Genomic DNA, 25,444 nt, shown 5'->3' on the forward strand with positions numbered 1-25,444 from the left:
GATTGACGAGTAGTACTGCTGTTGTTGTTGTTGTTGCTGGAGGAGGAGGAGCAAGAGGAGAAGAAGGCACGAGGCGTCGGAACAGCGGGTCGCAGCCCATCTCGCTCAGATGTTGGACCGGGAGCGCGTGGCTTCGACGTCGAGACGACCATGCGTGTGTCTTGGAGTACAAGGTCAACAACTACTGCCTCGTTGGCGTTGATTTGTGATTGACAGCTTGTCGTGTGAGGAGCACACAGTCAAGGGCAGACGAAGACGGCGCTCGCCGCCTGACGGTTGCTCATCATCCTCATATCGGCGAACAGGCCGCCCGCGGCGACGTCGTCAAGACCCTCCTCTATCGCATGAACCGTGCGCCCGAGGCACAAGCCGCGATTAGAAGGATCTTGAAACCTTACCTCTTGCTACCACGCCGGCCATCATCTCCTCCCCATGGCCACAGTCGCCAGCAGCACCACCGCTGCCGTGCCCTCGACCTCCAAGCATACACTCGACGATGACCAAGGACCCGTACCCCTCTTCACCCACACTTCGCAGTACCAACATTACCTATTCCCAACCTCGTCGTCCTCATCCTCGCTGCGCATCGCCCTGACAGCAGCAGACGAGGATGCAGGCATCAACTCAGCATCAGCCCTTCTCCTCCAGCAGTACTACCTACTCCGGCTCCCCCTCCTCTCCAAAGCATTCGGCCTCTCAGAAAAAGTCCTGGCGACAAGCATGACCTACTTCAAGCGCTTTTGGTTACAAAGAGGCGTAGCTGAACCGCTCGATGGGAGCGGCTCAGGCGGTGGCAACAAGCTCCGAGCTGCCAAGGGCGTCAAAGTGGTGATGCTCATCTGCCTCTACCTGGCTACAAAGACACATTCCACGCCCATCTCCCTCGCCGCCTTCGCGATGCGGATCTCTGGCGCAGTAGGAGGGAGTGGTAGCGAGGAGGCGGCAGCTGCGATCAAGGAGACGGAGCAGAGCATTCGAGACTACGAGTTCGAGGTGGCAACTGTGCTTAGCTGGCGATTCAGGGTCACGCATGCATTCGAGGCAGCAAGGGGGATGGCGCTGGATTTGCAATGTCCCGACGAGGGGAGAGATGGTGCCCCGCCCTTGCAGGCGGAGATGCTCAAGAAGCTGCTGGGGCCACTCAATGCTGCTTCACATTCGTTGAGGCTGACGGATGGTGAGTTCCGATATACGCCCTCACAGCTGGCATTCGGTACCTGGTGGTCGCTGACCAAGAGAGAGGGCAACGAGGCCCTTGATGAGGGAGAGAGGGCCTTACTGCGTGCCCTGCTGCAGGGATGGGTCAAGGCAAAGGAGGAGGCAGCGGCGGCTGCTGAGGCGAAGAGGGCCAACGCACCTATCCCTGATGTTGGCAAGATGAAAAAGGCCCGAGGGACAGCGAATGGCGATAACAGCAACGGCGGTGGTACTCCTTCCACACGTCGGCCCCTCTCCTCCACTACCCTCCTCCAAGAAGCCGACGAAATCGCCTCCCTCGTCTCACAAGGCTCAGAACTCGAAGCCAGGCTGAAAGGCAAGGAGACTTTAGACGAAGTGAAAGCCATTGATGCACGGCTTAAGGAGTGGGCGGCGGGCAAGGAGAAGCAGGAGGTCGAAGAGGGCGCCATAGCTACGGCGTCGACTGCAAAGCGCAAGGCTGGGGAAGGGGCAAGCGCTGAGGGCGAGGCAGGGGCGACAAAGAGGGCGAAGGTTAGGGGAGAGGGCGCAGTGGACTCGGATGATGACGAATGAGGCGCCCGCCCAACCAAGACTGTCTGATGCGTCTCACCCAACCAAGACTGTCTTCACACGCATCAGACTAGCGGACGTGTAACGAAATTATCCGATGTGAAGTGAACAGTGAACGATGAACAAATACAGAAGGAGTGGGGTGAAGAGGGGGACTGCCTTACGTGAGCGGCATGTGTAGATTCTGCTTGATGGTGGAGGCGAGTGAGAGGGGAGCTCGACGCGCTGGGTAGTGAGGGGGAATGTACAATGATTTGATGGTGATGATGGCGGTAGTAATGATGTTGTTGCTGCGTTGATGTATCTTTGCCTGTGCGAGTGTGCTGGCGTGTAGCGCTCTGGCTATCGCTTCTTCTCCTTTCCTGCTCCTCGTCGCCGCACTCAAATGCCCGCCTCCAACTTCTTCGTCTCAATCAAGTGCTCCAAATCCGCACAGACCATATCCATCGTAGGCCTCTTCCTTGGATCAGTGTCCCACATCCTGTTCAATAGCCTAACGATCTCGTCGCCAAACAGCTCGGCGATCCTGTCCGTCTTCGGCCTCAGCCCCTTCTTCCCAACCTCCTCGTAGATCATGAACTCGTTCATCCCCTCAAAGGGATACGACTTGTACTCCTCATGCCACTGCAGCGTCTCCCAAAAGGTCATGGCTGCACTCCACACGTCGACCTTCTCATTGTACTGAGGGGCAGCGCACCAGAGCTCGACGGCTTGCCAGTTGACAGTGCCCACGACGGAATGCATCTTGGAACGTTGTGACTTTTTGACACGGGCGAGGCCGAAGTCGTTGATCTTGCAGGAGCGTGAGCGGGTTACGAGTACGTTGGACGACTTGACGTCGCGGTGCACAATGGAGTGCATGTGCAGATACTCGAGCCCACGCGCCGTCTCGAGGAGCATGCGGAAAATGTCCAGATTGGACGGAGCCTTGACGTTGCGGATGTAGTCCCAGAGATCGCCGTTGGAACACAACTCAGAGACGATCATGCACGGTATGCCAGTGCGGGCCGTGTCGTCTGGAATGCTCACGCCGATGAAGCGGACGATGTTCTCGTGCTTGAGGTCGCGCAGCAGGCCAAGCTCCTTGATGTCCATCTCGGTCAGCTTCTCGCGGATGTCCGCGATGGCAACTTTGTTGCGACGCTTTCCCACGCGCCAGATACCAACGTAGACGTCCTTGAAGCCGCCAGAGCCGATCTTGCTTGTCTTGGAGAGCTGTTTCGAGGCGATCTCCTTGTCGGTGAGATTGAGGCTTTCGAGGTCGAGGCCGTTGAGCTCGTCGATGTGTTCAGGGTCGGCTGACTTGGCTTCTTCGTTCTCTGACTCGAGCTGAGGGGTAGCAAGCTTGGCCTTGGCTTTGGGATCAGCCTCAGGATGCGAGCCGCGCGAGGTGCGATCGCTATCAGCCCCGCTACCAGCGGTGTTGCTGCCTCTTCGCGCCTTGCCATTGGCCTTTGTCCTGTTCTTTGGCTTCGGAGTGGCTGGCGCGAGGCTGAGCTGGGATTCCACTTCGACGTCGGTGTCTTGGACATCGGGCACTGCCTGCTTAACAATGCGCAGCTTACCATTGCGTAAGCGTCTCATCTTCGCGGGGCTGGATGGCGAGGCGAGGCGAACGGCATGGCCGTCGGGGGTGTCTGTCGAGTCGGAGTCGATGTACGTATCATCGCCGTCTTCGTGTTCACCAGCAGGGACGCCGATCTGAGTGGCGGTGTCATCGTCATCATCAGACTCTCCTTCCTCGCCGTCGCCCTCTTCGCCCTGAGTGTCGGCGACGTCTGTCTCGGTCTCATCGTCGTCGAATGTCGAGGCCACGGGTGATGAGGTCCTTTCACCAAGGTTTGCGCGACGATATGAGGAGTCGCAAGCATCGTCCATTTCCTCGTCGGACATCTCAGTCAGATGCTGCTTAGCCTCGGCTTTTGCCTTGCGCTGCGGGCGGCGTGTCGGACGGCGAGCGACTTTGGCGGGCGGCATGTCGTCGATCCAGTCTTCGTCCATGTGATCGTCATCGCCACCAGCCTCCGCTTCAACGGCCGTGAGATGACGATGAAGTTTGCGTCTCGGGAGAGGCTTGAGGGGCGAGTGATGCTCGGCAGCCTTCTTGGCTCGGCCTCGAGGGCGCACTGGTGAGGAAGCAAAGTGGATCGACTTTTGCTTGCGAAGACGATTGACCATAGGCGATGCAGCGGTAATATTGGGGTCATCGGAGCCATTGTGCCTTGGTAGTAGGCGGCTGTTGGCTGCGGCTGCCGCCGCTGCCGAGGCCGTAGCATTGACGACGCCGAGAGCCTTCTTGGTCCTCAGCGGTCGGCGAGTACGGCCATTCAATCCCTTGACTGGACCCACTTCAGCCTCGGTCTCTTCGCCACCGGCCTCATGCCCTTGCTCCTCATCGCTGTTCTCATCTGTGTAATCTGCTGAGTCTGAGCGAGCGACAGAGACTGGCTTTCTACGCAGTGACGGGGCTGACGAGGATGCTGCTGCGCTCCTGTGCTCAACGATGGCCTCGATGATGAGCGATTTGGTCATTGCAGGTGCGACGATGATACCGGCCTCCAGAGCCAGACGAGCGAGGACAGCCTTACGATGGCGTTCCAGCTGTGACACGGGAGCGTCGAAAAGAAGCTGTTCGCGTCTTTCGACTTCAGCTGGCTCCTCGTCGTCGAACATGTCCTCGCCATCTGATTCGTGCTGGACTTTGCTTGAGCGGCGACGCAGGTTGCTCGCGGAGGTTGATGTCGCTTGACCACGTCCGACGCGAGCTCGTCGACTAGTGGGCGAGCTTTCGGGCGATTGACTTTGGATGAACATGTTGTCGAGGTCGCGCCTGAGGCTGAGGCTTGACTGCGAGGTATTGCGAGAGGCTACTGAGCCCACGCTCGATTCCGAGTCTGACCTGGAGAGAGGAGCTGAGTCGATGGAAGCTTGGGAGACGGGCGCGCCTCCTCGGTATCGCATGGAGGAGCGAGTCGATGCTCCACTACTGGAGCGCGTATTTGTGTTGGCCAGCTGCTGAATCGGAGCAGGAGCTGGACGCCTCTTGCGCTTCTTGCCTCCTGTTGGAGAGTCGGTAGTCGGCTCTGATGACGACTTGGCGGTGCCAGAAGACGAGGCCCCCCTCGCGCTGCCATTCGTGGCTGCCCTCGACGTCTTGAGGAAGCGTGGGAGCGAAGGCATTGTCGTGGAAGTCGTAGCCTTGTTCGATGCTGATGCTGATGCTGATGATTCTGCGTTGCTATTCTCCTTGAGCGATACGTTCCGGTTGCCGCTGCGAGTACGACGGGTTCGCAGAGGTAGCGTTGGTGCTCTGGTGCGAGTGGGGATGCTGCTAGTGCTAGTGCTGCTGCCGGTGCCGTTGTTGTTGCGGTTGCCGAAGATGGAGCGACCAGCCGTCAAGCCAGAGTTGAGGAGGTCGAAGTTGGACGAGAGGACTTCGGCACGCATCGTTCGATGGGGGCCTTGGGCAGGCCCTCCAGATCACAGAAGATCGCGATGGACGCGCGGCGAGTCGAGATGATTGGGCGAAGGAAGAAAGGAAGAGGGAATTGGGCTCGCCAATGCGGCGGGATTGGCTGGCGATGACGATAGTAGCCAGGCACGCGCGGAGGCGGGTCGGCTTTGGAGTCAGAGCAAAGGCAAGGGCGATGATGAGACGCGGCCCGGTATGACGATGATGAGGCCCAACGGCAGGATAACGGAGGCGTGATGAAGCGGCTGTTGTGGAAGAAGGGAAGATGAAGAGCAGGCTACGTTGTGGCTCGTCGTCGTCTCTTGCTCCCGCACGACGTTGTTTCGCTCGCTCGTTCTCTTTCCCCGTATTGTTGACTCCAAGGGCGTCGTACCCCGAGACCCTCGATTACAGTGGAGACTCGCTCAACGGGAAGCTCGCGTGGCGCGAAAGTGAGGCGCGTGCTGACGATCACGACCGGACCGGAAGCGCGACAGAATTTTGGACTCGAGGGTGAGTGAATACTGGCCTTTCCGCTCAAGCCATTCTCGAATTCAACCCCATCTCCACGATCACCGCCACTCCTGCTCGCCAGCATGCTCCGCCGCCAATCGCGCGAGCGTCGCGAGTACCTGTATCGCAAAAGTCTTGAGGCCCAAGAGGCTCAGCTATACGCCAAGAAGCAGAAGGTCCGACAACTCCTCGCAGAAGGCAAGGCCATTCCGAAAGAGCTACGAGATGGCGTAGAATCGTCAGAGAAGCTGGCAAGAGGCATCGACCTCGATGCTAGCCAGGCAGATCCCCTTACCAGCTTCGACTCAGAATACGCCATGGCCGGTGCGAGAGATCCGCGCATACTTGTCACCACCTCTCGCTCCCCTTCATCACGCCTCACCGCCTTTGCCAAGGAGATGAGGCTCGTCTTCCCCAACTCGACCCGCATCAATCGTGGTGGCTACAAGGTCCACGATCTAGCAGCAGCAGCGCGCGCAAATAACATCACCGACCTTGTCGTCGTCCACGAGCACCGCGGTGTACCGGACGCAATGGTTGTCAGTCACTTCCCTCACGGCCCTACCGCCCTCTTCACGTTGCACAATGTCGTCCTCCGCCACGAGGTCGCTGCCCACTCAAGCTCAACAGTCAGCGAGCAGTATCCTCACCTCATCTTTGAGGGCTTTGAGTCAAAGCTGGGCGGACGTATCCGCGACATCTTGAAGTACCTCTTCCCCGCCCCCAAGGAGGAAAGCAAGCGAGTTATGACCTTCCGCAACGAGCGAGACTTCCTCAGTTTCCGCCACCACGTCTTCCTCAAGACTTCGCATCGAGAAGTCTCGCTCGCTGAGGTCGGGCCGAGATTTGAGATGAGGCCGTACGAGATTCGTCAGGGGACGTTAGAGATGGGAGACAGCGCCGATGTTGAGTGGATCCTCCGGCCTTACATGAATACCAAGAGGGACCAGCTGTAAAGGCACGCTACGAGATCAGCATCACTCGCTCGGCGGCTTCGTACACTGTGATACCTGGCGTCAGTTGCAATGTAATTTTAGACATACTGATCATAGCATGCGAGGTCGAACGTGGGCCAGATAGTCAGACGGGGCGATGAGGAGGTACAGCCCCCGAGGCTTTTGGCGAACGATTACCCTATGCCCGGCCATGGCGGCGACATTGCTTTCGATGAGACTTGTGTATGGTTCCCAAAGAGCAGGAATAGGGACAAGTTGTCGCCGCAAGGCATCACGGCCTGTAGAAACAGGTCGCTGCTGCACGGGCGGACCGGACATTGAGGATCGGCGCCATCAAGCGAGCCGCCGGCGCGCGTGCGTCTGGCGCCACGACCTTCAAAGCTCCCGCGCTCGCCCCTCCCCCGGACTCTGACGCCTTCTCATTGATACTAAGCGCGATTTCGGGATGCGCAGTTGTCTCGCAGTACAGTGAGATGGCTTTGCATCCAGGCTTGACGGAAGGCTAGCCGACTGGGAGGGGCGTGATGTATGTTCCAATTTGCCGCCATCGCGGTGAGGCTGGTGCTAGACCGAGAGCAGCGGCCGCTCGTTTCGAGAAGCCTACTAAAAAGCTACAAAAAGATGTCCCTTCCCCGACTCAACAAGTCTCCTCTCTTCCCATCACGCTTCGTCTCCAGCTCTCGGACCCTCTACTACTTCATTACTCACCCCTTGTACTGCTTCATCACCCACCTCTTAGAACCCTGCTTTAATCCTTTGTACTCGTCCATTTTCATCAAGCGACCATGGCCCGCTCACTCAACGTCCTACTCCTGTGCGCCCTAGTGGCCGCAGTGCTCGCCGTCACCTCGGCCAACGCCGCCCAATCTGGCAGCCTACGTGCGGTAGCCCGCGAACACCCTCCTTACCGAAGGCAGCACCCTCATCCTCATCCCCACCCTCAGCCTTCTCAGATGTCCGCCTCGTCGGTGACGGCCTCCTCCTCCTCGAGCACTCCCAAGAGCGACACCGGCAGCAACGAATCTGACTCCTCGACCGCAGCCGCAGCTTCTACGCCAGATGGCTCAAGGCACCCTAACCCTCACCCTCATCCCACGGTTACGGGCGCTGGTGAATCGCAGATTGCAGCGTCTGCTACCCCGTCTTTAGTCATTCCCACGGCAACGGTCGGCACGCCCGTGGAGCACACTGCCGTCTCGCAGAGCATCGGTTGCGATCAGTCCAGCTCCCTGACTGACTCAATCGCTTCCGCCGTGGAAACGCATGTCTCCGGCTCTTCTGGAAAGCATCCCCACCCTCACCCTCAGCCTTCTCGCCAGTCTGCCCCGAAATCGCCTTCCGGCCCTGCCCAAGAGACGACTGCCCCTTCTCCGCCCTCTGGCGGCTCTCAGATCGACAAAAGCGGCGCCTCTTCGGGCAACGTTGGCGAGACCATCCAGCAGTCAGAGTCCTCCACCGCGACCTCTGGCACAACAGGTGACACTGCCTCTTCTGCCAAACATCCTCACCCTGCCCCTCCCAAGCAAGGCGAGCAGCAGCAGCAGCAACAAGAAGACGATTGCGGTGAAGAGAAGACGCAGCAGCAGCAGCAAGACAGTGAAGAGCAGCTCCCCTCTCCTTTCCATGCCAAGGAGCAAGAAGGAGGCGGACGGGGCCACCCCCACCCCCATCCAATTCGCCCGAGTCATGGACCTCACGGCTACGAGCCAATGACCGCCAGTAATTCATCGCAGTCGCAGGACAACTCGATCAAGGAGATTGGCTCTACGGCGGAGTCGACCACCAAGGTGACGAAGGCTACTTCTCAGGGCAACGCCTCGAGTGGAGCATCTTCCGCCGTTATTGCCAAGGAAGCATCGTCATCTTCGGGCGACTGTAGCTGCAGCTCGTCCGGCTCGTCCACTGCCAAGAGCATCGCCGCCGACCCGTCGTCGACGAGCGACTCTGGGGCTAGCAAGGCTCGAAGAAGCTGGCAGGGGAAGCCCGGACCGCTGCGTCTACGTTAAGTGAATGTCACTGGTAGCGCCTCTCGCATGCGCCTTCCCGCTGGGCGGAGATGATGTGTGTCGTCGACGGCTCGCACTGGTATATTACTTGAAGCTCTCAAGCCTTCTTTGCGATGGCCATTATCCCCAATGGCCACGCTACTCGGACCTTGTCGTCGCTCAACCCTTGATGCAGCTTCCCCTCTCTCTTCTCCGCCGCGCTTTTGTCAATGTCACGTTCTCTAGCCTCCCTCTTCTCCCTTCTCAATGCTAGCACTTTCCCCCTGATCTCCGTCACAAAACGACTCACAATATCCCCATCACCCTCCTTCTCTTCCGGATGAGCCTTCAGATACGCATGAAGGGCTGAGCTCGACCTTATGTAGCCTTCGTACTGCTCCCACGTCCATATTTGTTCAAGGCGCGGCGGAGAGGAGAGATCATTGCGGTTCGCTGAAGGGGTGCTAGTGCCGCTTTGCAGGCGCTCGAGCTGCTCTTGCCAAGACGAGTGATGGTCTTGCAAGGGTTCCGCGTTCGCTTGCGCCTGCGATTTGAGCCAGGAGAGATCGGCTCGACCTCCGTCTACGAGCGGATGAAAATGTCTCGTTGAACTTTCGAGGTTCCACTGGGCTATGTCCTCCCCGCTGAGCGCTGCGCCTTTACCTGCCTCAAAGGAGGCAACCTCGTGAGGGAAGGGAACAGGCTGGAGCAGCTTGGTGAGATACGTCCGGCCTGGCTGAGGGAAGTAAGGGCCAATAGAGCCCTGTTGGTTCTGATCTTGGCCCTCTCCTCCTTGCATGAAGGCGTAGATATCCTCTTGAAGCTCCGGATGAGCCGGTAAGTAGTGCTCCCCGTACGTCCACCAGATGACTGCTCCTCCGGGTTTGACAACGCGGGTGAGTTCGCTCCACGTTTCCTTGTACGAGAACCAATGCGCCGCCGTAGCTGCAATCACCACATCCACCTCTTGATCTTTGACCAGCCCGCTTAAGTCATTTGAAGACCCGACAAGAAAGCGCGGCGCCCTTATGCTGTTGATGCCTTCCATCTGACCGCGATTCTGTGCGACCCAAGCAGTCAGCGCCTTGGGCGCAGTCTCTACCATCCCTTTGCCTGTATCAATGCCGATCAGCTCCTTTCTTGCGTAGTCTCGCAAGAGCGGAAAAGCTGCGAATCCTGGTCCGCATCCCAGATCTAAGAGAGTGCGCTCCGCTGGTGGTGACAGGGCCGCATTGCGGGCCACGTACCGGCGGATCCACTCGTAGAGGTGCTCCGGGTATCGCGGCCTATTGGAGAGGTAGCGTTCCACGTTAAAAGACGCATCACCGAAGGCTTGCTCAGCTGACATTCTTTGGCGAGAGAGCGAGGTCGTGACGAACGAGCTCCCTCGGATGTCGCGAGATGGGATTGAAGAGCGTTGGAGTTGCCAATTGTAGCCCGATCTGGGCGTGAGGGTCGTCGTGGATGGGATGCGGCATGCGTGCAGGCGGCTGCAGCTGGGCAATCTTGAGGAGGCGACGAGGAGCTTGGTCATGACGAGTAGCTGTCCTCACTCAGCGGTATCTTGCTTCTCGATTTCACTCGCGTTGCGACCTTGCCGGCTTGAGGCAGTCGTAGCTCGATTGTCTCGAAGGCAATTGCGGCGTTGAAGGATGAACGCAACCCATTTGATGCGGGGAAGCGACGCCCCGGGCGAGGTTGCTGGCGTTGGACCCCGTCAAGCGAGCCGCGCCCGTGCACTCTTGTCCGCGGCCTTCGATATCGCCGCTCAAGTCCGCGCACAACTCAAGCTGCTTCACGATGAAATAAGAAAGCCAGTCCATTATCTGAAGACAGGACAGGACGACGAGCATAGATGCAAGGTATAAACAAGACGATATAGAACGAAAGCATTCCCGGCCCGCGGCGCCGGGCGACACATCATCGTCGCTTCAAGCTTCCCGTGGCCTGATCCCCCAAATAATCCCCAATGGCCCTCAGATCGTTGCCCGCCGCCCTTCTCAGATAGCCGGAGAGAACATCCTCGTCCGCGTCAGGAAGAACGTCAACCAGCTTGCGTAGAGCCTCTTTGAATTCGGGACGATCCTCCATTGCGCCGCTGCGACCGCTGCTGCTGTTGCCGTTGCCCGCTGCATAGTCCGAGGGCTGCGGTGAGGTCTTGCCCACCCTCGGCCCAGCATCTGCAGGTTGGGGAGAAGTGCGCTGTGACCCTGCTCCGTGTCCTGTAGTAGGCGTGTGGAGCGGAGAGAGTTTCTTAGGCGGAGAAGCTCCGCCTCCCGGGTACGAAGGAATGAAAGTCGGCGCTGTACCAGCGCCCGCGCCTCCGCCTTCTACAGGGCTCGCACTGGCATTGAGCCTTTGAACGCTTGGCGAGTTGCGCAGCGTGCCTGGGGCGCGAGGTCCGCGAGGACCAGAGAGGGTACCACTCGGGCTTGCCGACACTCCCTCCGGTATTACTGCTGCTGGTCGAGGAGCGGGAGCCGAAGAGCTAGCGTCGGATGGTCCTCGAGCCGCGTCTGTTGATGCACTACCCCTCGTCATAGCCAAGCCGAGGTTGGCCGTCTCCGGGTTGCGGGCCATCACGCCAAGGTCAATCGAGCCTGCAGCATTCACTCCCGTGCTGCTCTGCGCGGCAGTGTTGCTCTGCGCACCGTGATGCCTAGACACGTTGCCTATCGCTCGACCTAGCGCTCCTGCCGCTCCTGGTATTCGCGGCCCTCGTGGGCCAGATAGAGAGGTCGAAGAGGTGTTGCCCACATCGGCTACGGAGCGTTGGCTCGAGCTACTCGTCATAGTCATGCCCGTCGGGGCGCCGGGTGATTGGACGCTTCGCTTCGAGTTGCGTCGACCGAGTGAGCCGAGGAAGCCGCCTCCGCCTTGGCGAGTATTGGAGGAGGATGAGGAGCTTGAAGACGTCGGAAGAGCTGGCCGACTGAAGGTACCAGAAGGACGATCCGCCTTGGCCGCCGGAGATGCCGCTGATGATAAGGAATTGAGCACGTCCAGCGCGCCAGAGGAGATTTTGCGCGCCCTCAGTCCCACAGACTGGGATTGAGATTGGCTGCCAGTAGAGCTGGCACTGGGCGTCATGCTCATCGAAGGCGCAGCAGAGCCCGCGCCAGAGAGGGACCGACTTGGCTGATGTACCAAGCTAGGGTAGGGAATGCTCGACGGGACCGCACCAGGGTATGCGTCAGGTTGCGACGTGTCGAGGGGTATCTGTGTAATGTCTCTAGCCTTGCCCCCGTCCCCGCGGATAGGGAAGGTCTGGTCCGATCGTACGCTGGCGTTGGAGACGTCCCGAGGATGCACGGCGAAGCCACCGTCTGCGGTGGTGGTGGCAGAGCGTGCGCCTGCTGCAGACACGCTAGCTGGGTAGCGAGGCCCGCCTCCAAGGCCGCTACCAGGCATGAGCGAGGCCTTGCCGCCCGAGTGGGAGTTGGGGATAGGTCGACGAGTGGCCGCTTCGATCCAGAGGGAGATGCCGCTCGGCGTGCTGCAGAGCTCGTTGGTGAACTGTGCATACGCTTTCGCTCGCTCCCACGGCGGTGCTCGCCTCTTGTCGACGGAGATGGCAGAGACGTGGAATGAGGGAGGGAAGGGAACTGTCTTGCCTGGCACAGTGATACGGGTTGGAGGAGCAAGTACAGCTGCGGGTGGCGGCGCTGCGGTTGGTGTGGATGCTCCGGCGGGCTCGTTGAACTGCGCAACCGAGGCCATTCGCTTTGGTATCGACCGCGGCGTCTTCCAGTCGTCTTGTGACACGACGGGAGTCGGTGGCCCATCGAGCGCCAGCGCCTGGGAGAGAGAAAGAGCGCCAGGCCGCTCGGCCACATCTCGGGGGCCGCCCTTGACATATTTTTGCTCTTCTGTGGGAGATGCGGGAGCGATACTCCGAGAACTCTTCTGACGAAGCATCGCGATGGACGTGCTAGAGGTGGAGCGATCCGCAGCAGGCGGCCGTTCACCAGCTGCGGACGGCGTGACGTCGCCGCCGAGGCCCAGCCCACTCGCGGACGTTTCTCTGTCCTGCTGTCGTCGAGGAGTTTGAGCCACCTGGTCGCGCGCATCCTCCTCGTCAAATTCTCGCGCCGAATCGTACGCCATCTCCAGGCTTGCCCGCTCAACTCCTTCATCCGCTCTAGACTCTGACCGATTGACGACTGGGGTGGCCGGCACGTAGTCTCCTGGTACCGAGGCTGTACTGGTGGTATCGAAGGACTCTTCTCCTGCTGTCGGACTGAAGTCGAGATTGCTCAAGGCACTTCCAACGGCAGCCTGGAGCTCATCCATGGTTGACTCGGCGCTGTTCGGCATCGTTGCAGGATCTTCCGACGACTTAGGCGAGACCTGACCGAAGCGCTTGCTGCTCGAAGGCGTCATCACTGCAGCGAGCTGTGCAGGCGCAGGCGCTGGAGCTGTTGGCTGTGGGTCTTGACGCGCCTGAGCCCTGGCTTTGGCCAATTCACGCGCCTCCTTGAGCGTGCGAGGTCGATTGGGATCCTCACGGTCAGCGTCGCGGAGAGCGGCTGCCTCCAATGCCGCCTCATCTGACTCGGCTGATTCTACGGGCGTCATCGGTATGCTGCTGTGCGAGAGCGTGCTCCTCTGTCTCTCCATTCCAGGCTCGACTCGCGGCTTGCGAGGGCTGAGCGAGCGAGTCATTGCCGCCGGCGCGCCAGAGGCGTTGCTCGAATGGAGAGAGTGAGAGGTCGAGCCAGACGCCGAGGCTGACGAGGGAGATGCTGCCAGATCTCTGCGGGAGATTGCCGATTCTGGGGACAGCGGACCTCTTTGCGGTCTTTGCAGCTTTGGTGGACCTCCAGCTAGCTGCAGGACGTTACTGTAGTCTCCTGTGCTGCTCGATCCCATATCGACGGTATTGATTCGGCGCGTCCCCTCGTCCTCGTCCTCGTCTGCCTGCGAACCGTAGTCTGACAGATCAGAGCTCTGAGAGTGGCGCATGTCAGCCGGCTGAGCCTGGTCGGATGGGATGGGCGGCGATGGCGGTAACTGTGCAGGGAGCAGCTCTTCGGCGACGACGTCTTCCGGTGACGAGCCATTGCGAGCGCTGCTGCGCCTCTTCGGGACGAGCGGCAGGCCTCCTACCTCTGGCGATAGGGCCGACGAGGCGCTGCGTGTTGATGTTGACCTGCTACGACGGCCACCCTTCTTGCTCATGCGCGGCTTGTGATGTGCTCTCGCAGCTTGCATTTGCCCATCCCCTGCCACTTCACCTCCTATCCCTTCGTCGGCCACACCGGAGATCCCTTCGCCAAGGTGTGGAAAGACGGCACTCCTCGGACTGCTACTCCCTGAGCTAGTGCCGTTGCCTCCTGCCATGCTCATCATCCCCAAAGCGGCTGCGCTGACTCCCGAGAGTGGGATCGAGCCCGTTGTAGAGGCCTGCCGGCTGCTGAGTGGGTAGCCACCTACATAAGGCATGGCACTTCCTCGCCGACTGCCGCCTATGGACGAGCTTGTCGGTGTCGATACGCCGAGCATATTGGCATTATTGGCCGCTCCCCACGAGTTGAAAAAGGATGAATCAAAGATATAGCCAGCGCTGGAAGGCGAGGTATTTGATTCGTCGATTAATGGCGTGGTACGAGACGAAGAAGGATGCTCTGCTAGGCCTGCTAGACTTGCTTTGCGAGAATGGCTAGGTGACGACAGTGGAGCAGCGCTGCTCCTCCTTGACTGACGGGGCGACGCAGATGAAGTAGATGCGGTGCGAGAGTGAGAACGAGGGAGAGGAGGCGTTGCGTAGTCAACTCCAGGTGAAGATGCAGCATGATGCTGGTTGGCGCCGGCGGCGGGAGCTGCATACATTGATGATGGGTCTTTCTCGTCCGTCGTCTCTAGATGAGAGTATGAGGCAGCGGGCGACGAGGGTGATGGTCTACGATTGGCTAGAGCTGCCAAGTTGGTGGCGCCCGCACTAGCGTGAAGGCCTGCTGCCGTCGGGCCACCACCAACATCTTGCTCTCTCCTGCCCGCCATGTCGGCCGGCATCGAGCAACCTGATCCTTGCGTCCCGAGAATCGAGATCACAAGCTGTATGCTCTGCTGCTACGCGCCTCGATCTGGCTGAGTAGATGGTTGCAGCGAGGGTGAAGGAGCGTGTGAAGACGAGCGAAAGAGCGCCGTAGCCTGATCGTGTGGCCTGTCGATCGAGGGCGGCGGTGTTGAATGAGAGGTGGAGAGTGAATCAGGGCACGGCGTCTCGAGACAATCAAGGCGCGAGCCAGTCGAGGCGGCTCGCAGCGCAGTCGGGCTTGTTGCGCCTGCGTGCAGCGAGGCAGTGGGGCGTGCGTCGACAACGAGACGTCTCACAAAAGGGGCAGTTACCGACTCGCACGATATCACGACGACCGACCAAGCCGTCCTTTGCGGTCAGGCCAGGGCAGCATCAGCTCTAAGAAGACAGCAGGTTGCTGATCGAAGCCTCCAGGTCAAAGCAAAGGCCTGGCTCCGCGTCACTATGCTGCGTAGCAACTGCGCCGACAACAATCTCGCGCGGGTCACACTTGGCCATGCTCCAAATAGTCAACTCATTGTGCGAATGCTAATGGTCTCTCCGACCTACACTGCCGATGTGTTCCTCGCCTCCTTCGCTCCCTCATGCTTCCCATGCTTCGATGATCTACACATTTGAGCCTTCTGCGTTACATCCTCGCCCGCGCTCAGCCGAGAAGAGGAGCCCTCTCCTCGGCAGCGGCCGAGCGTCGACCCTGAATAGCAGCAACACCGCTCCTCAGAACAGCGAGAAGCGAGAGTAGGAAAGCGATCAGAGCACCGTAGTGAATGATCCTGTCAGCCGTGCCGATAGTCTGGTGCTGGAAGATGGCAAGGAGCGCCAAAGCAACGACAAGTCCGCTGGCAACGTCACCCTCGCCGTACAGGGCGTAACCCGCAGCGGTGCCCTCCAGGAAGACAAGGCCGATGATGACGGCAATGTCGCTGAGGACGCCAGGCTTGTGCGAATGGGCGTCAGGGCCAAAGGCGGCGAAGCCTGCAACGACAGCGAGGACGACCGAGAGGCCGTGCCAGATGCTGAAGGGGAGGTGCACGACGACGGTGTCGAGAGCTGCGAGTGCGGTGGAAGCGTGGATTCGGTCGAGTCAGTCTCCGTCGCATGGCGACCTACAGGGCCCAAGCAGATGAACTCACCATTCTTGGCCTTGTGGCTCGTCTTGAGCTGATGGAATACAGTGCTGACCGTAGCGGCGATCACAAGCATGACAACGAACGCCAAGATGGCAGAGATACGAGCGTCTTTGTCCTTGCCGCTACCGTTTGAGCTCAACTGAGCGTAAAGGGCGTTGAGGACGGCCAGCAGGGAGAAGCGCCAGCCCACCCCCTCCACAGCAGGATGGTACCCGGAGGGGTGAAATTGATAGACGATGAAGCCGAGAAGGAGCAAGTGAACGAGGCCCCACGCTCCGAAAAACCAGCTCTCAGGGGTTATAAACGTCTCGCGGGCTCCACCCGCTGACCACTTGCCCGATTGAGGGCCAAGGGCCCCGTACCCGTTCGAGCCGAGGAAGAGGATGTAGCTCAGGACATTGGCTACCTTGAGGAGAAGTGAGTCGCGCCAGTGGGCCATTTCTGCGGATGGTTGCGAGAGGGCAGGAGTGTAGTGTTGGTGAAGATAGAAGTGATGGTAAAGAGAGACAAAAGGTGCAGCTGTTTCTTTGGCAGGCCTGGACCCTACTGAATTGAGCTCGAGCCAACTCCCCGAACTGGGCGGGCGCGGTCGGCTGCAGAGGCACAGCGACGTCATCTGCTCAATTGTGGCTGCCGCACGTCACGCGACCCTCCGACACCGCTTCTAATCTCGCACGCACTCGCACGCCCCGTGTTCTCAATGGTATCATTCCTGGAAAGTGAAGTGCGTGCGATATCACGACGATGACTGCTCTTCAGGGCTCGTCTCGCTCTCTTCCTCGCCATGCTGACCCCGCGTCGCAGCTGTGGTCTCGGTCCTACGTGAAGCCTCCGTCGTAGCACCGAAGCTCCTCCTCGACGACGAGCCAGCGACGGATGGGTCAGTCGCAGACCCACCAAGCAGACTAGGAGCTGACCCGCCTCGACCACCGTCGTCACCGCCTTCATCTTCGTACCCCTTGCGCCGCCTGAAGCCCTCTGGCTGAGCCCCTGCCGCCTCCTCGCGCCGTCCCGCTGTACCGATGACCGCCGTCTCATCTCCCTCATCATCCGCTTGTCTCGACCCCTCTGAGCCCGAGAGCGTCTCCTGACTGCTCGCCGTGGACTGAGAGGCAGTAGCAACCGTAGCCTGGCGCATTCTGCGTTGCTCCGCAGCATCCTCGCGAGATAAGGTCGTAGCTGTACTCGCGCCATCCGTCTCTTCTTCTGTTTCCTCGTCTAGCCTGCCCAGCACACGTCGACCGTACGTGGGTGTCAAGAGATCGTCCGGGCTCCCACCTGCCGCATCGTCGCCCGTCATCAATCGCCCGGAGCGACGAGCTTGTTCTTCTGCGGCTAGGCGAGCCTCCCGTTGCTCCGCTTCGTCCCGGGCCAGGAGTGAGGCCATGGACCGTGCTCGGGCTCTTGCATCGCCTGAATCGTCTCCATTGCGCCCTTCTGTCTCCGTCTCCGTGTCTTCTTCGTCGCCTACACTGTCGTCGCCTGTAGCTGTTGTAGTGCTCGGAGGATAGCTAGGTCTGCGCAGTCTCCTTGAGCCGCCGCCTCCTCCTCCTCCTCCTCCTCCTCCGCCTGGCCTGGGGACAAACTGAGTGTCTGCGCCCAAGTCGACCTCGAGACCCGGTAGTGTCGACGTGTAGACGGCAGCGATTGTCCAAAGTGTGAGTGCCGACACGAGCTCGAAGACGAGGAAGAGCGACGTGAAGACGACGAAGCTGAGCACCGGATGTGTATAGAGGATGTACCTCAGCCCAGTGAGCTTGGCATCAAAGCGCAGGCCAGCGCTGACTGTCTGTAGTTCCCCACGGCTCCTGAAGGCGCCGCCATTCTGCGTCGCAAGTACCATGCCGCCCACCTCTGGTGCACCTGCTCCTTGAGAGGTGTGAGGCGCCAGAACTACCCCGCCGACTCCATGCCCGCCCCCGTAGGTCCAGTATCGATCTGCGTCGTGTCTCCCAACTCGCACAATCGCTTTCGTAATGCGACGTGGCCTTCCTCCAGCCTGCAGCGGGCTACCCTGTGGGTCGGAAAAGGGGACACTCCCCGGACTAGGGTGAAGGACGACACGGTCAAAGAGAGTGATGGTCATTAGCTCCAAGGACGGTGAGGTGAATGGGATAGGCAGCATTTGTGTGCCAGCGACGGAGGGGCGATTGGACAATTGCTGTGCAAATTGCGACAGGAAACGCGATGTGGGCGTCGTTGGGCGAAGAATGGCTGGGCGCGAGGATCGGAAGACTGTAATGTTGTCCGCGGTGACAAGGTCCATGGACACCATGAAGTTCCCTAACGGCGTGAAGGCGCAGGTCAACGCAAGTTATCCCTGTCTCCCGGACGTCGCACTCACCAAGGTCCAGATTCGACGTGCTGATAGGGACCAGTAGCTCAACAGCCGCCTCGTACTCCTGCTCTTCGGCGAACCAGTCCTCTCCAACAGCCATAGCCTTGCCCAGACCTCTCCACCTGGAGAGGTCAACCTCAGCATAGGGTACCTGGCCCTGATTGCCATATTGCAGGAAGAGCTCTTCGATGCGCCCCACTTCCGGCACCCAAGCGCGATAGAAGCCAATGTAAGCAACGACAGCCAAAATCACAGCAGTCCAGAAGAGGCCTGTAAGGATCGAGAGGCGGAGAATGACGCGATGTGTTCGTGGCGAGGTGATGAGGGCAATCACGTTGGCGGCTAGGGCGCGTATTGGGTCTAGGAGGAAATAGGTAGCTAGCAAGCCTGGCCAGTGACGAGGATGTGGTAGGCCCAGAATGAAGTCGGCGACCGTCTGGAAGGTTTCGCCTGCATTGTCTATGAGTTGTGGTGGGACACTTAAAGGAGGAGGAGGAGGCGGTCCACCTGGTTGTGATGATCTGCGTTGTCCAGCTCCAGGAGTTCCAGGTGATGAAGCATATCGAAATGACTCTATGCCCGGGCGGGACATCGCTGAGTCTGAGGCAATGGCAGCTTTGGCCGTGGTATCGAATGGGTATTGAGGAAGAAGCGAGGAGACCAGAAGGGAAGGAGCAGCGAATGAACGTGAGAATCGGGGCGTCCTGCTTGACGTCGCCTCGCCTCGCCTCGCCTCGGCGAGTCGTCTCCAAGTCGAGTGTTGGATGCGGACGGGCCACCGACTGTCCGACGTTGGCTTGACGGGCCCGTCTTGCGCACATCCTTCCTGCCTCCCTCCCAAAGATGCCTCCTTCACGCTTCGCAGCTTTGTCGCCATGGCGCAATCTAGCTGCCAAGCCTACTCAAAGCTATTCAGAAGTGTCCATCGCCCCGACGAGTGACGCAGTGGGTGGGGATACCATCGCAGCATCCTCTCGCTGTATCTACGTCAAGGCCTCCACACCTTCGACTCTCATCGTCCTCGACCAAGGCGAGGAGCATACAGGAAAACTCGCTGGTAAAAGCAGAACCATCACCCTACCTTGCAATGTATGTGACATCGCAGTCTCACCGTTCAGGGACGACTGCATCGCAATAGGTGGCGAGGATGGGTCCATCATCATCCTCAAGGACGATGAGATCGTGGCACAGCGCAAGCATCAAGATACTCAGCAATGTCTCGTCCGATGGCATCCACACGCTTCAGATCTAGTCCTCTCAGCCTCAGCTTTCAGCTCGCAGGTCCATCTTTGGGACCTTGAAAAGGATAGCAATGGACCTGCGACCTCCCTGCATGTGGACGTGGGCTCAAAGGCTGGCGGCAAGTTCGTTTGGGACGTACAGTGGAGCAACGATGGATCCAAGATTGTCGCAGCTTTGGCTGACGGCACAGTCAAGATACTCAATGCTCGCGATGGATTAGCTGTAGCTTCGTCCAATCCGCCATCCTTTGGTCTGCCAAAGCCCATGCGAGTCGCTCACGTTGGCAGCTACGTTCTTGCATCGACTCTCACGTCTTCACGGCAGAGGGAGCTGCGCATCTTCGCCATCGACTCTCTGTCATCTCCTCTTCAGACCATCACGTTGGACACTGCATCGAGCCCGCTAGCACTCGCCGTAGATCAGGATCGCCGCCTCGTCTACATGGGCGCAAAGGGTGATGTGACAATGCGATGGATTGAGCTCGACGACAGCCGCAAGTTCCCGCAAGGAGCTTTCCCTCTCCCCCCGCGAACGTCTTTTGCAGCTCTCTCAACAACCAAACCGATCAGCCTCGATGTCATGTCAGCAGAGATCGACCGTCTCTATGTCGCGAGCGCTAGTGGCAGCGAGGTGGTCCCAATCTCAATTGAAATTCCCCAGCGACAGCTCATCGACTACCACTCTCACCTCTTCCCTGACACGTACGACGGCTCGCCCGCATTGACAGCGTCAGACTGGTTGCAGGGCAAAGATGGTGAGATGACCCGCGTTAGTATGGACCCGTCAAAGAGAGGCGAATGGGCCAAGCCTAAGGAGATTCATATTCCGCAGCAGGCCAAGCCAGCGCCGCTACAGGAGATGGGAAGACAGCCCTCGGGCTCGCCATTTGAGCCTACCAAGGCGAGCTCCGTGCCCCCTCCAGCCGTAGTAGACCCTTCTGTGCAGGTCCGCGAGCCGGCTTCGCCTCTTGCGCCTACTTCGTTGACGCCGACGTTGGAGGCCACCTCTCTTGCAACGACTTCTAAGACGAGGGACGCGGACACTGCGGCGCAAATCTCTGGAAAGGATGGATCATCTTCAGCGCCTCCGCCCCAGCGCTACGCTACCGCTCAAAAACCTCGCCCACACACCACAGCCTGGTCTCGCGCCACCCTAGCCGGCTCGACTCCTCTGCTCTCAGCCTTCACCTCGGTCCCCGCAGTCGACGCCTCCATCTCGCCCGCTGCTCGCTCCTTCCTCTCGACACCTTCGCACCTCCTCTACCCCCTCGCTGGGCCGGGAGGTCGCCTAGCCTTCCACGAGCTGGCCCGCGCCGGTAGGATGCCCGAGGCGAAAGACATCAGCTGGATCGAGACGGGCGGAAAGGTATTCGATTTCACGAGCGATCCGTTCGACTCAAGGAGAGTGGTCACCATGGCTGACGATGGAGTGAAGGTTTGGAGGTTACCTGCTGAGCCAGGCCCAGACAGCGAGTACGAGCAAAGGGTCGTCACAACGGCAGAAGCTACGGTCGCCCTACCGAACGAGCTCGGGCGCGGCAGTAATGTCGCCTTTCACCCTACAGCCTCGGACGTCTTGCTCGTGGCCGGCAGTGAGGGGCTGTGCATCATCGACCTCTCGTCCTCGTCGATCATCCAAAAGCTAGGGGACACTTCCGTGGCAGGCGAAGCTGAGTGGTCTCCCAACGGCTCGCTCGTCGCCTTCGCCCGATCTACAGACCGCAAGCTCGTCATCTGGAATCCCCACACCGCAGCCGTCGCCGAAGTTGCGGCGCACGACTCTCCCAGGCCATTTAAGATTGCCTGGGTCGACGAGAGCCACGTAGCCACGGTAGGGCACACTTTCGGCTCCATGCGGCAGGTCAAGCTCTTTAGCCTCAGCGACGACTTCCAGCTGCAGGAGTCAAGCAAGTTGGGACTGGACACTAGCCCTGCCATTCTCTTCCCTCACTATGACCCAGACGCTGCTCTTCTCTACCTCTGGTCAAAGGGGGAGAGGTCAATCTCCGTACTGCACGTCATGCCGCCCTCCTCTAGCGCTACTCAAAGTCAAGGCGGGCCAGTCTTCAAGCTTCTGTCTGGCGCCTTTCAGCACTCGCATCCGCAAATCGGCGTTTCCTTCCTCCCGAAGCGCTACGCTGATGTGCGCGAGGTAGAGGTAGCCGTCAGCTACAGGCTGAGCAAGAACAATGAAGTTCAACGCGTTGGCTGGCGTGTAGAGAGGAAGCGAAAAGAGTTCTTCCAGGACGACGTCTTTCCTCCCACCGTTGACGTCGAGCAGCCGCTGCTCTCTGCGGCAGAGTGGGCAGAAGGCCGTGAGCCACCCGCGTCAAGGCCAGTGATTGACCTCTGCCCGGCAGGGATGAAGCCGCTCTCTGCCGCTCCCCCGCCTGAGCCTACAGGCAAGTCCACGCTGCCTAAACAGCCAACGCAGAGGATATTGGATGAGAAGGAGAGGGAGGAACAGCTCATGAGTGGAGTCTTTGCGCGGGCGAAGGTGGGCGCGAGCGAGGCGGGTGGTAACAATGGTGACCCAGAGGATGAGCTGGAGCAGACGGCTGCGAGGAAACGTGCACCCGTCAGTGATGATTGGGGGGATGATGATTGATTGTCGCGTCACGGGACGGGGTAAGACTGCTGGATGTCACGACGCGGAAATCTCATCTCACGCAGGTACTATCGTGAAGCTCCAAAAATGGAATCGCAGATCTGTAGCTCTTGGCCCGTGGAGCGTCGGGCCGTAGGCCTGATCATGATCCTCAAAGACGGTGCCCGCGGCTCTCGCGGCTCATAACTGCCCGATCGATCTGCCTCTGCTTCCACGAGGCTCACGAGCCACCTTCTCCCGCTTGATCCTCGATCATTCACTCAATCTCCGCGGCTCGCAATCGACGTGCCACGGGAAGCCACCGAAGCAAGTTAGCGCAGCCACACCGACGACGACCCGCAAATGACCCGCGACCACGACGACGAAGTCACAGAAGATGCATCGTGCTTTTCCATGTTGAGCCGCAAGCTTTGTGCGAGATGAGCATGACTTCCTTCCCGCCTCGCCGCCTCGCCCGCCGGGCCTGAGAGATGTGACACATGCATACGAGGCTAGCGGTTGCTTGTTCGTTCGCCAAGGCTGGGCCAACAACGCGATGCATCGCTCATTGTCATGCGTGCAGCAGCGCAGGCAGCCCAGCTAGGAGCGTCGTACGTCGAGCTGCGTGGTCGTCGTTGAATATTCGCGCGCCTAACTGCTTTCTGCCGCGGACCTCCGTCGAGTGCGAACCTGACCCTGAGCGCTAGACATTGACAGAAACGACGGAATGAACAGAGAGGGGGCCGGTCGGGAGTGACTCGGGGCGCAGGCAGGCAGAGGAGCTCGCGGCCACTTACAACAACAACAGACTCCGTGCTTGGCGCGCGGGCTTGCAGGCTCGCGGGCTCTGAGGGACGAGAGACGATTTCCACCGCTCTCCCTCGGTTCGCAGCTTGCAACCAGCCACCCCGCTAGCCCGTCTGCTCAAGTGCCCGAGGGTTTGATTGTGCCTCGTGTATGCCCCGGCATCAAGCGGGAGGCAGCCGCCGCGCCCGTAACATTTCTCAAGAAGCCTGGCTGGCTTTGCAGGAGCAGGGGCAGCAGGTAGGAGCAGGAGGCCGACGGCGACGAGCTGCCATCATCACCACAGCGAGCTGCGAGCAAGCGGCGAGAGCGGGACCCAACTAACCTAGGACCGCCGACCACCACAAGCACACACGCATCACTCACTCTCGCCTCGCATCTCATTTCGCCACCACTCTCATCTCATCTTACCCCCTTTTTCCCACCTTTTTCCTCTTTCTTAACCTCCTCATCTTCCCTTGGGTCCTCCCTCTCCTCTCCCCTCCTCGTCGTATTCGCCAAAATGCCTGGCTACGACAATCCGCAAACACCGGGCACTCCCGCCTCGGGCCACTACGGCAGCTACGACCAGCCTGGATCTCAGCAGGCTCTCAACGACCAGGACGGACAGTACTACCACTTCTCGGACAAGGAGGCGGGCGCTGGCGCTGGTGTGAGTGTGCTCGAGGCCGCTGCTCTTGTCTCTTCTCTCATGCTGACTCGCTTTCATGCCGCAGGGTGCTGGTGCGGGCGCAGCAAAGGGCAACTGGTTCTCTAGGCACAAGCTCCTCACCGGTATCATCGCCGCCGTTGTTCTCCTCGCCATTGCTCTCGGTGCCGGGCTCGGTGCTGGACTTGGCTCCAAGTCGAACAGCGACTCCTCATCATCTTCGTCGGCCAACGACAGCGGTTCAAGCAGCGGTAGCTCGAGCGGCAGCGGCAAGAACTCGGGTTCGGGCTCGTCTTCGGGCGGTTCGTCATCTTCCGACAAGACGATCACACCGCTGCCGAAGTGGAATCTCACTGACACCGACACCAAGATGTACGGCGCCTCGCTCGGCAGCTGGCTGCTGCTCGAGCGATGGATGAACGAGGACTGGATGGTCAACACCGCAGGCGCAGATGCCTGGGATGAATGGACCTTCATCGAGAACCTGGGAAGGGACAAGGCTCTCGCTGCTCTCAAGGACCACTGGGACACTTGGGTCACCGAGGCTGACCTCGACCTCATGCAGAGCGCCGGCTTCAACACGATCCGTATCCCCGTAGGCTACTGGGCCTTTGTTCCCGCCGCCGAGGGTGAGCCCTACCTCGCTCAGTCTGGCCAGACTGAGCAGCTCCAGAAGATGTTCGGCTGGCTCCATGACCGCAAGATGTACGCCTCCATTGACATGCACGGCATGCCCGGCTCGCAGAACGGCGACCAGTCTTCTGGTCACAACACCTCGTCATCGTCGCAGAAGATTGGCTGGTTCAGCGACACCAACCAGCAGATTTCGATGCAGGCAATCAACGCCGCCATCTCCTTCATTCAGGGCAGCAACTATAGCTCCGTCGTCAACTCCATCGGCATTGTCAACGAGCCTCGCCCTTGGGACGGCTCCTTCTCTCAGAGCCAGAAGAACAGCAACGCGCAGATCACTCGCGACTTCTACGAAAACGCCTACCAGGCCTGCAAGAAGGCCGGTATCCCTGCCATCTTCCACCACGGCTTCTACTCTGGCAGCGGTACGCCCGCGCAGTACTGGGCCGACTTTGCTACGGGCAAGGACCCCAACTACTTGGCCTACGAGGACCACCCTTACCCGGGCTGGTTCACGCCCCAGAACACCTCGAGGTCGTACATGCAGAACAACGTTTGCCAGATCGTCCAGGGCGGTGTAGGCTACCCGGTCCCCATGATCATCACCGAGTGGTCCTCGATCAACGGTGTCTACGACGATGACTGGACTCGCACTTACACGAACCTCCAGGCTGCAGGCTACGCCTGGTCGGGTGGCTCCGTCTTCTGGTCTTTCAAGACGACGCACTCGAAGACTCAAGTCCTCGCTCTGCCCGACAACCTGCAGGACATGTACTCTGCCGTCACGCTCATCAACAGCGGCGTCATCCCCAAGCCGTCGGCCAATCAAACGAACAAGCAGTTCCTCGAGGCTCAGTCTGGTGCGGACACTTGTGGACAATGGCCCGTAGAGTCGTGGACCAACCCGTCAACTCAGGGTGCTGGCTACTCAGGGAGGAGGAGGAGCCTTGAGGAGAGCGTTTCATCCGACGAGATGTTGATGGGCAAGCGCAGGCTCGACTAGGGGTCAGGCCAATGACCAGCAACGCGCCAGCCTTCTCACGCTTCCCCATCCTTTTTGTAGTAGTACGCTTTTTCCATCCACACACGACCCCCTGCTCCTTACAAACGCACGCTCTCTTCGCTCTTGCGGCCCTGGCTCACGGTCCTGTTCTCTCAGTACACAGCGAAGAGGAAGCGTCTCGTCGATGCAGTCTCTCCCACCACCACACCAGTCTATCGTATATAGCAGACGCTCTCTCCCTCTGGCTTTTCATCATTCATTCAGCCAGCAACATCGGCATGCATGTACGGGATGATGCGAGCGCAGATACAAAAACACATGACCTTCTCTTGGAATGGACACTTGCTTTGACTGATTGAGGTTAC

The 25,444-nt window shown here is 59.6% G+C and overlaps 10 protein-coding genes across 10 annotated transcripts; 5 read left to right on the top strand and 5 right to left on the bottom strand.

Moving 5' to 3' along the window:
* Positions 1–113: 113 nt before the first annotated feature.
* BDZ90DRAFT_15069 (hypothetical protein) lies at positions 114–1,941 on the top strand. Its single transcript, XM_025503530.1, has one exon. The coding sequence runs from the start codon at positions 433–435 to the stop codon at positions 1,750–1,752; it is 1,320 nt and encodes a 439-aa protein (XP_025365084.1). The 5' UTR covers positions 114–432; the 3' UTR covers positions 1,753–1,941.
* Positions 1,714–5,563, bottom strand: BDZ90DRAFT_229495 (hypothetical protein). Its single transcript, XM_025505089.1, has one exon. The coding sequence runs from the start codon at positions 5,194–5,196 to the stop codon at positions 2,131–2,133; it is 3,066 nt and encodes a 1,021-aa protein (XP_025365085.1). The 5' UTR covers positions 5,197–5,563; the 3' UTR covers positions 1,714–2,130.
* Positions 5,564–5,746: 183 nt separating this feature from the next.
* Positions 5,747–6,919, top strand: BDZ90DRAFT_229496 (putative IMP4-component of the U3 small nucleolar ribonucleo protein). The gene has a single exon (XM_025505090.1). It carries the CDS (start codon positions 5,797–5,799, stop codon positions 6,667–6,669), a length of 873 nt encoding a protein of 290 aa, XP_025365086.1. The 5' UTR covers positions 5,747–5,796; the 3' UTR covers positions 6,670–6,919.
* A 121-nt stretch (positions 6,920–7,040) lies between these two features.
* BDZ90DRAFT_15211 (hypothetical protein) lies at positions 7,041–8,839 on the top strand. The gene has a single exon (XM_025503542.1). It carries the CDS (start codon positions 7,455–7,457, stop codon positions 8,673–8,675), a length of 1,221 nt encoding a protein of 406 aa, XP_025365087.1. The 5' UTR covers positions 7,041–7,454; the 3' UTR covers positions 8,676–8,839.
* On the bottom strand, positions 8,773–10,002 carry BDZ90DRAFT_257558 (S-adenosyl-L-methionine-dependent methyltransferase; the record flags this gene model as incomplete). The annotated part of the gene is made up of 1 exon (XM_025507967.1): positions 8,773–10,002. The coding sequence occupies one exon, from the start codon at positions 10,000–10,002 to the stop codon at positions 8,773–8,775; it is 1,230 nt and encodes a 409-aa protein (XP_025365088.1).
* A 450-nt stretch (positions 10,003–10,452) lies between these two features.
* BDZ90DRAFT_229498 (hypothetical protein) lies at positions 10,453–14,839 on the bottom strand. Its single transcript, XM_025505091.1, has one exon. It carries the CDS (start codon positions 14,655–14,657, stop codon positions 10,575–10,577), a length of 4,083 nt encoding a protein of 1,360 aa, XP_025365089.1. The 5' UTR covers positions 14,658–14,839; the 3' UTR covers positions 10,453–10,574.
* A 231-nt stretch (positions 14,840–15,070) lies between these two features.
* Positions 15,071–16,285, bottom strand: BDZ90DRAFT_229499 (hypothetical protein). The gene is made up of 2 exons (XM_025505092.1): positions 15,828–16,285; positions 15,071–15,744 (listed from the first exon to the last, which is right to left on the bottom strand). The coding sequence occupies exons 1-2, from the start codon at positions 16,261–16,263 to the stop codon at positions 15,341–15,343; spliced, it is 840 nt and encodes a 279-aa protein (XP_025365090.1). The 5' UTR covers positions 16,264–16,285; the 3' UTR covers positions 15,071–15,340.
* Positions 16,286–16,512: 227 nt separating this feature from the next.
* On the bottom strand, positions 16,513–18,859 carry BDZ90DRAFT_276942 (hypothetical protein). Its single transcript, XM_025508967.1, has 2 exons — positions 18,169–18,859; positions 16,513–18,107 (listed from the first exon to the last, which is right to left on the bottom strand). The coding sequence occupies exons 1-2, from the start codon at positions 18,752–18,754 to the stop codon at positions 16,561–16,563; spliced, it is 2,133 nt and encodes a 710-aa protein (XP_025365091.1). The 5' UTR covers positions 18,755–18,859; the 3' UTR covers positions 16,513–16,560.
* Positions 18,860–18,969: 110 nt separating this feature from the next.
* Positions 18,970–22,011, top strand: BDZ90DRAFT_272933 (DUF1900-domain-containing protein; the record flags this gene model as incomplete). The annotated part of the gene is made up of 1 exon (XM_025508783.1): positions 18,970–22,011. The coding sequence occupies exon 1, from the start codon at positions 19,006–19,008 to the stop codon at positions 22,009–22,011; it is 3,006 nt and encodes a 1,001-aa protein (XP_025365092.1). The 5' UTR covers positions 18,970–19,005.
* An 896-nt stretch (positions 22,012–22,907) lies between these two features.
* On the top strand, positions 22,908–25,441 carry BDZ90DRAFT_276944 (glycoside hydrolase). The gene is made up of 2 exons (XM_025508968.1): positions 22,908–23,446; positions 23,511–25,441. The coding sequence occupies exons 1-2, from the start codon at positions 23,297–23,299 to the stop codon at positions 25,077–25,079; spliced, it is 1,719 nt and encodes a 572-aa protein (XP_025365093.1). The 5' UTR covers positions 22,908–23,296; the 3' UTR covers positions 25,080–25,441.
* The last annotated feature ends 3 nt before the right edge of the window (positions 25,442–25,444 follow it).

The sequence above is a fragment of the Jaminaea rosea genome (assembly GCF_003144245.1).
Source record: "Jaminaea rosea strain MCA 5214 unplaced genomic scaffold BDZ90scaffold_1, whole genome shotgun sequence".
Lineage (NCBI taxonomy): Eukaryota > Fungi > Basidiomycota > Exobasidiomycetes > Microstromatales > Jaminaea > Jaminaea rosea.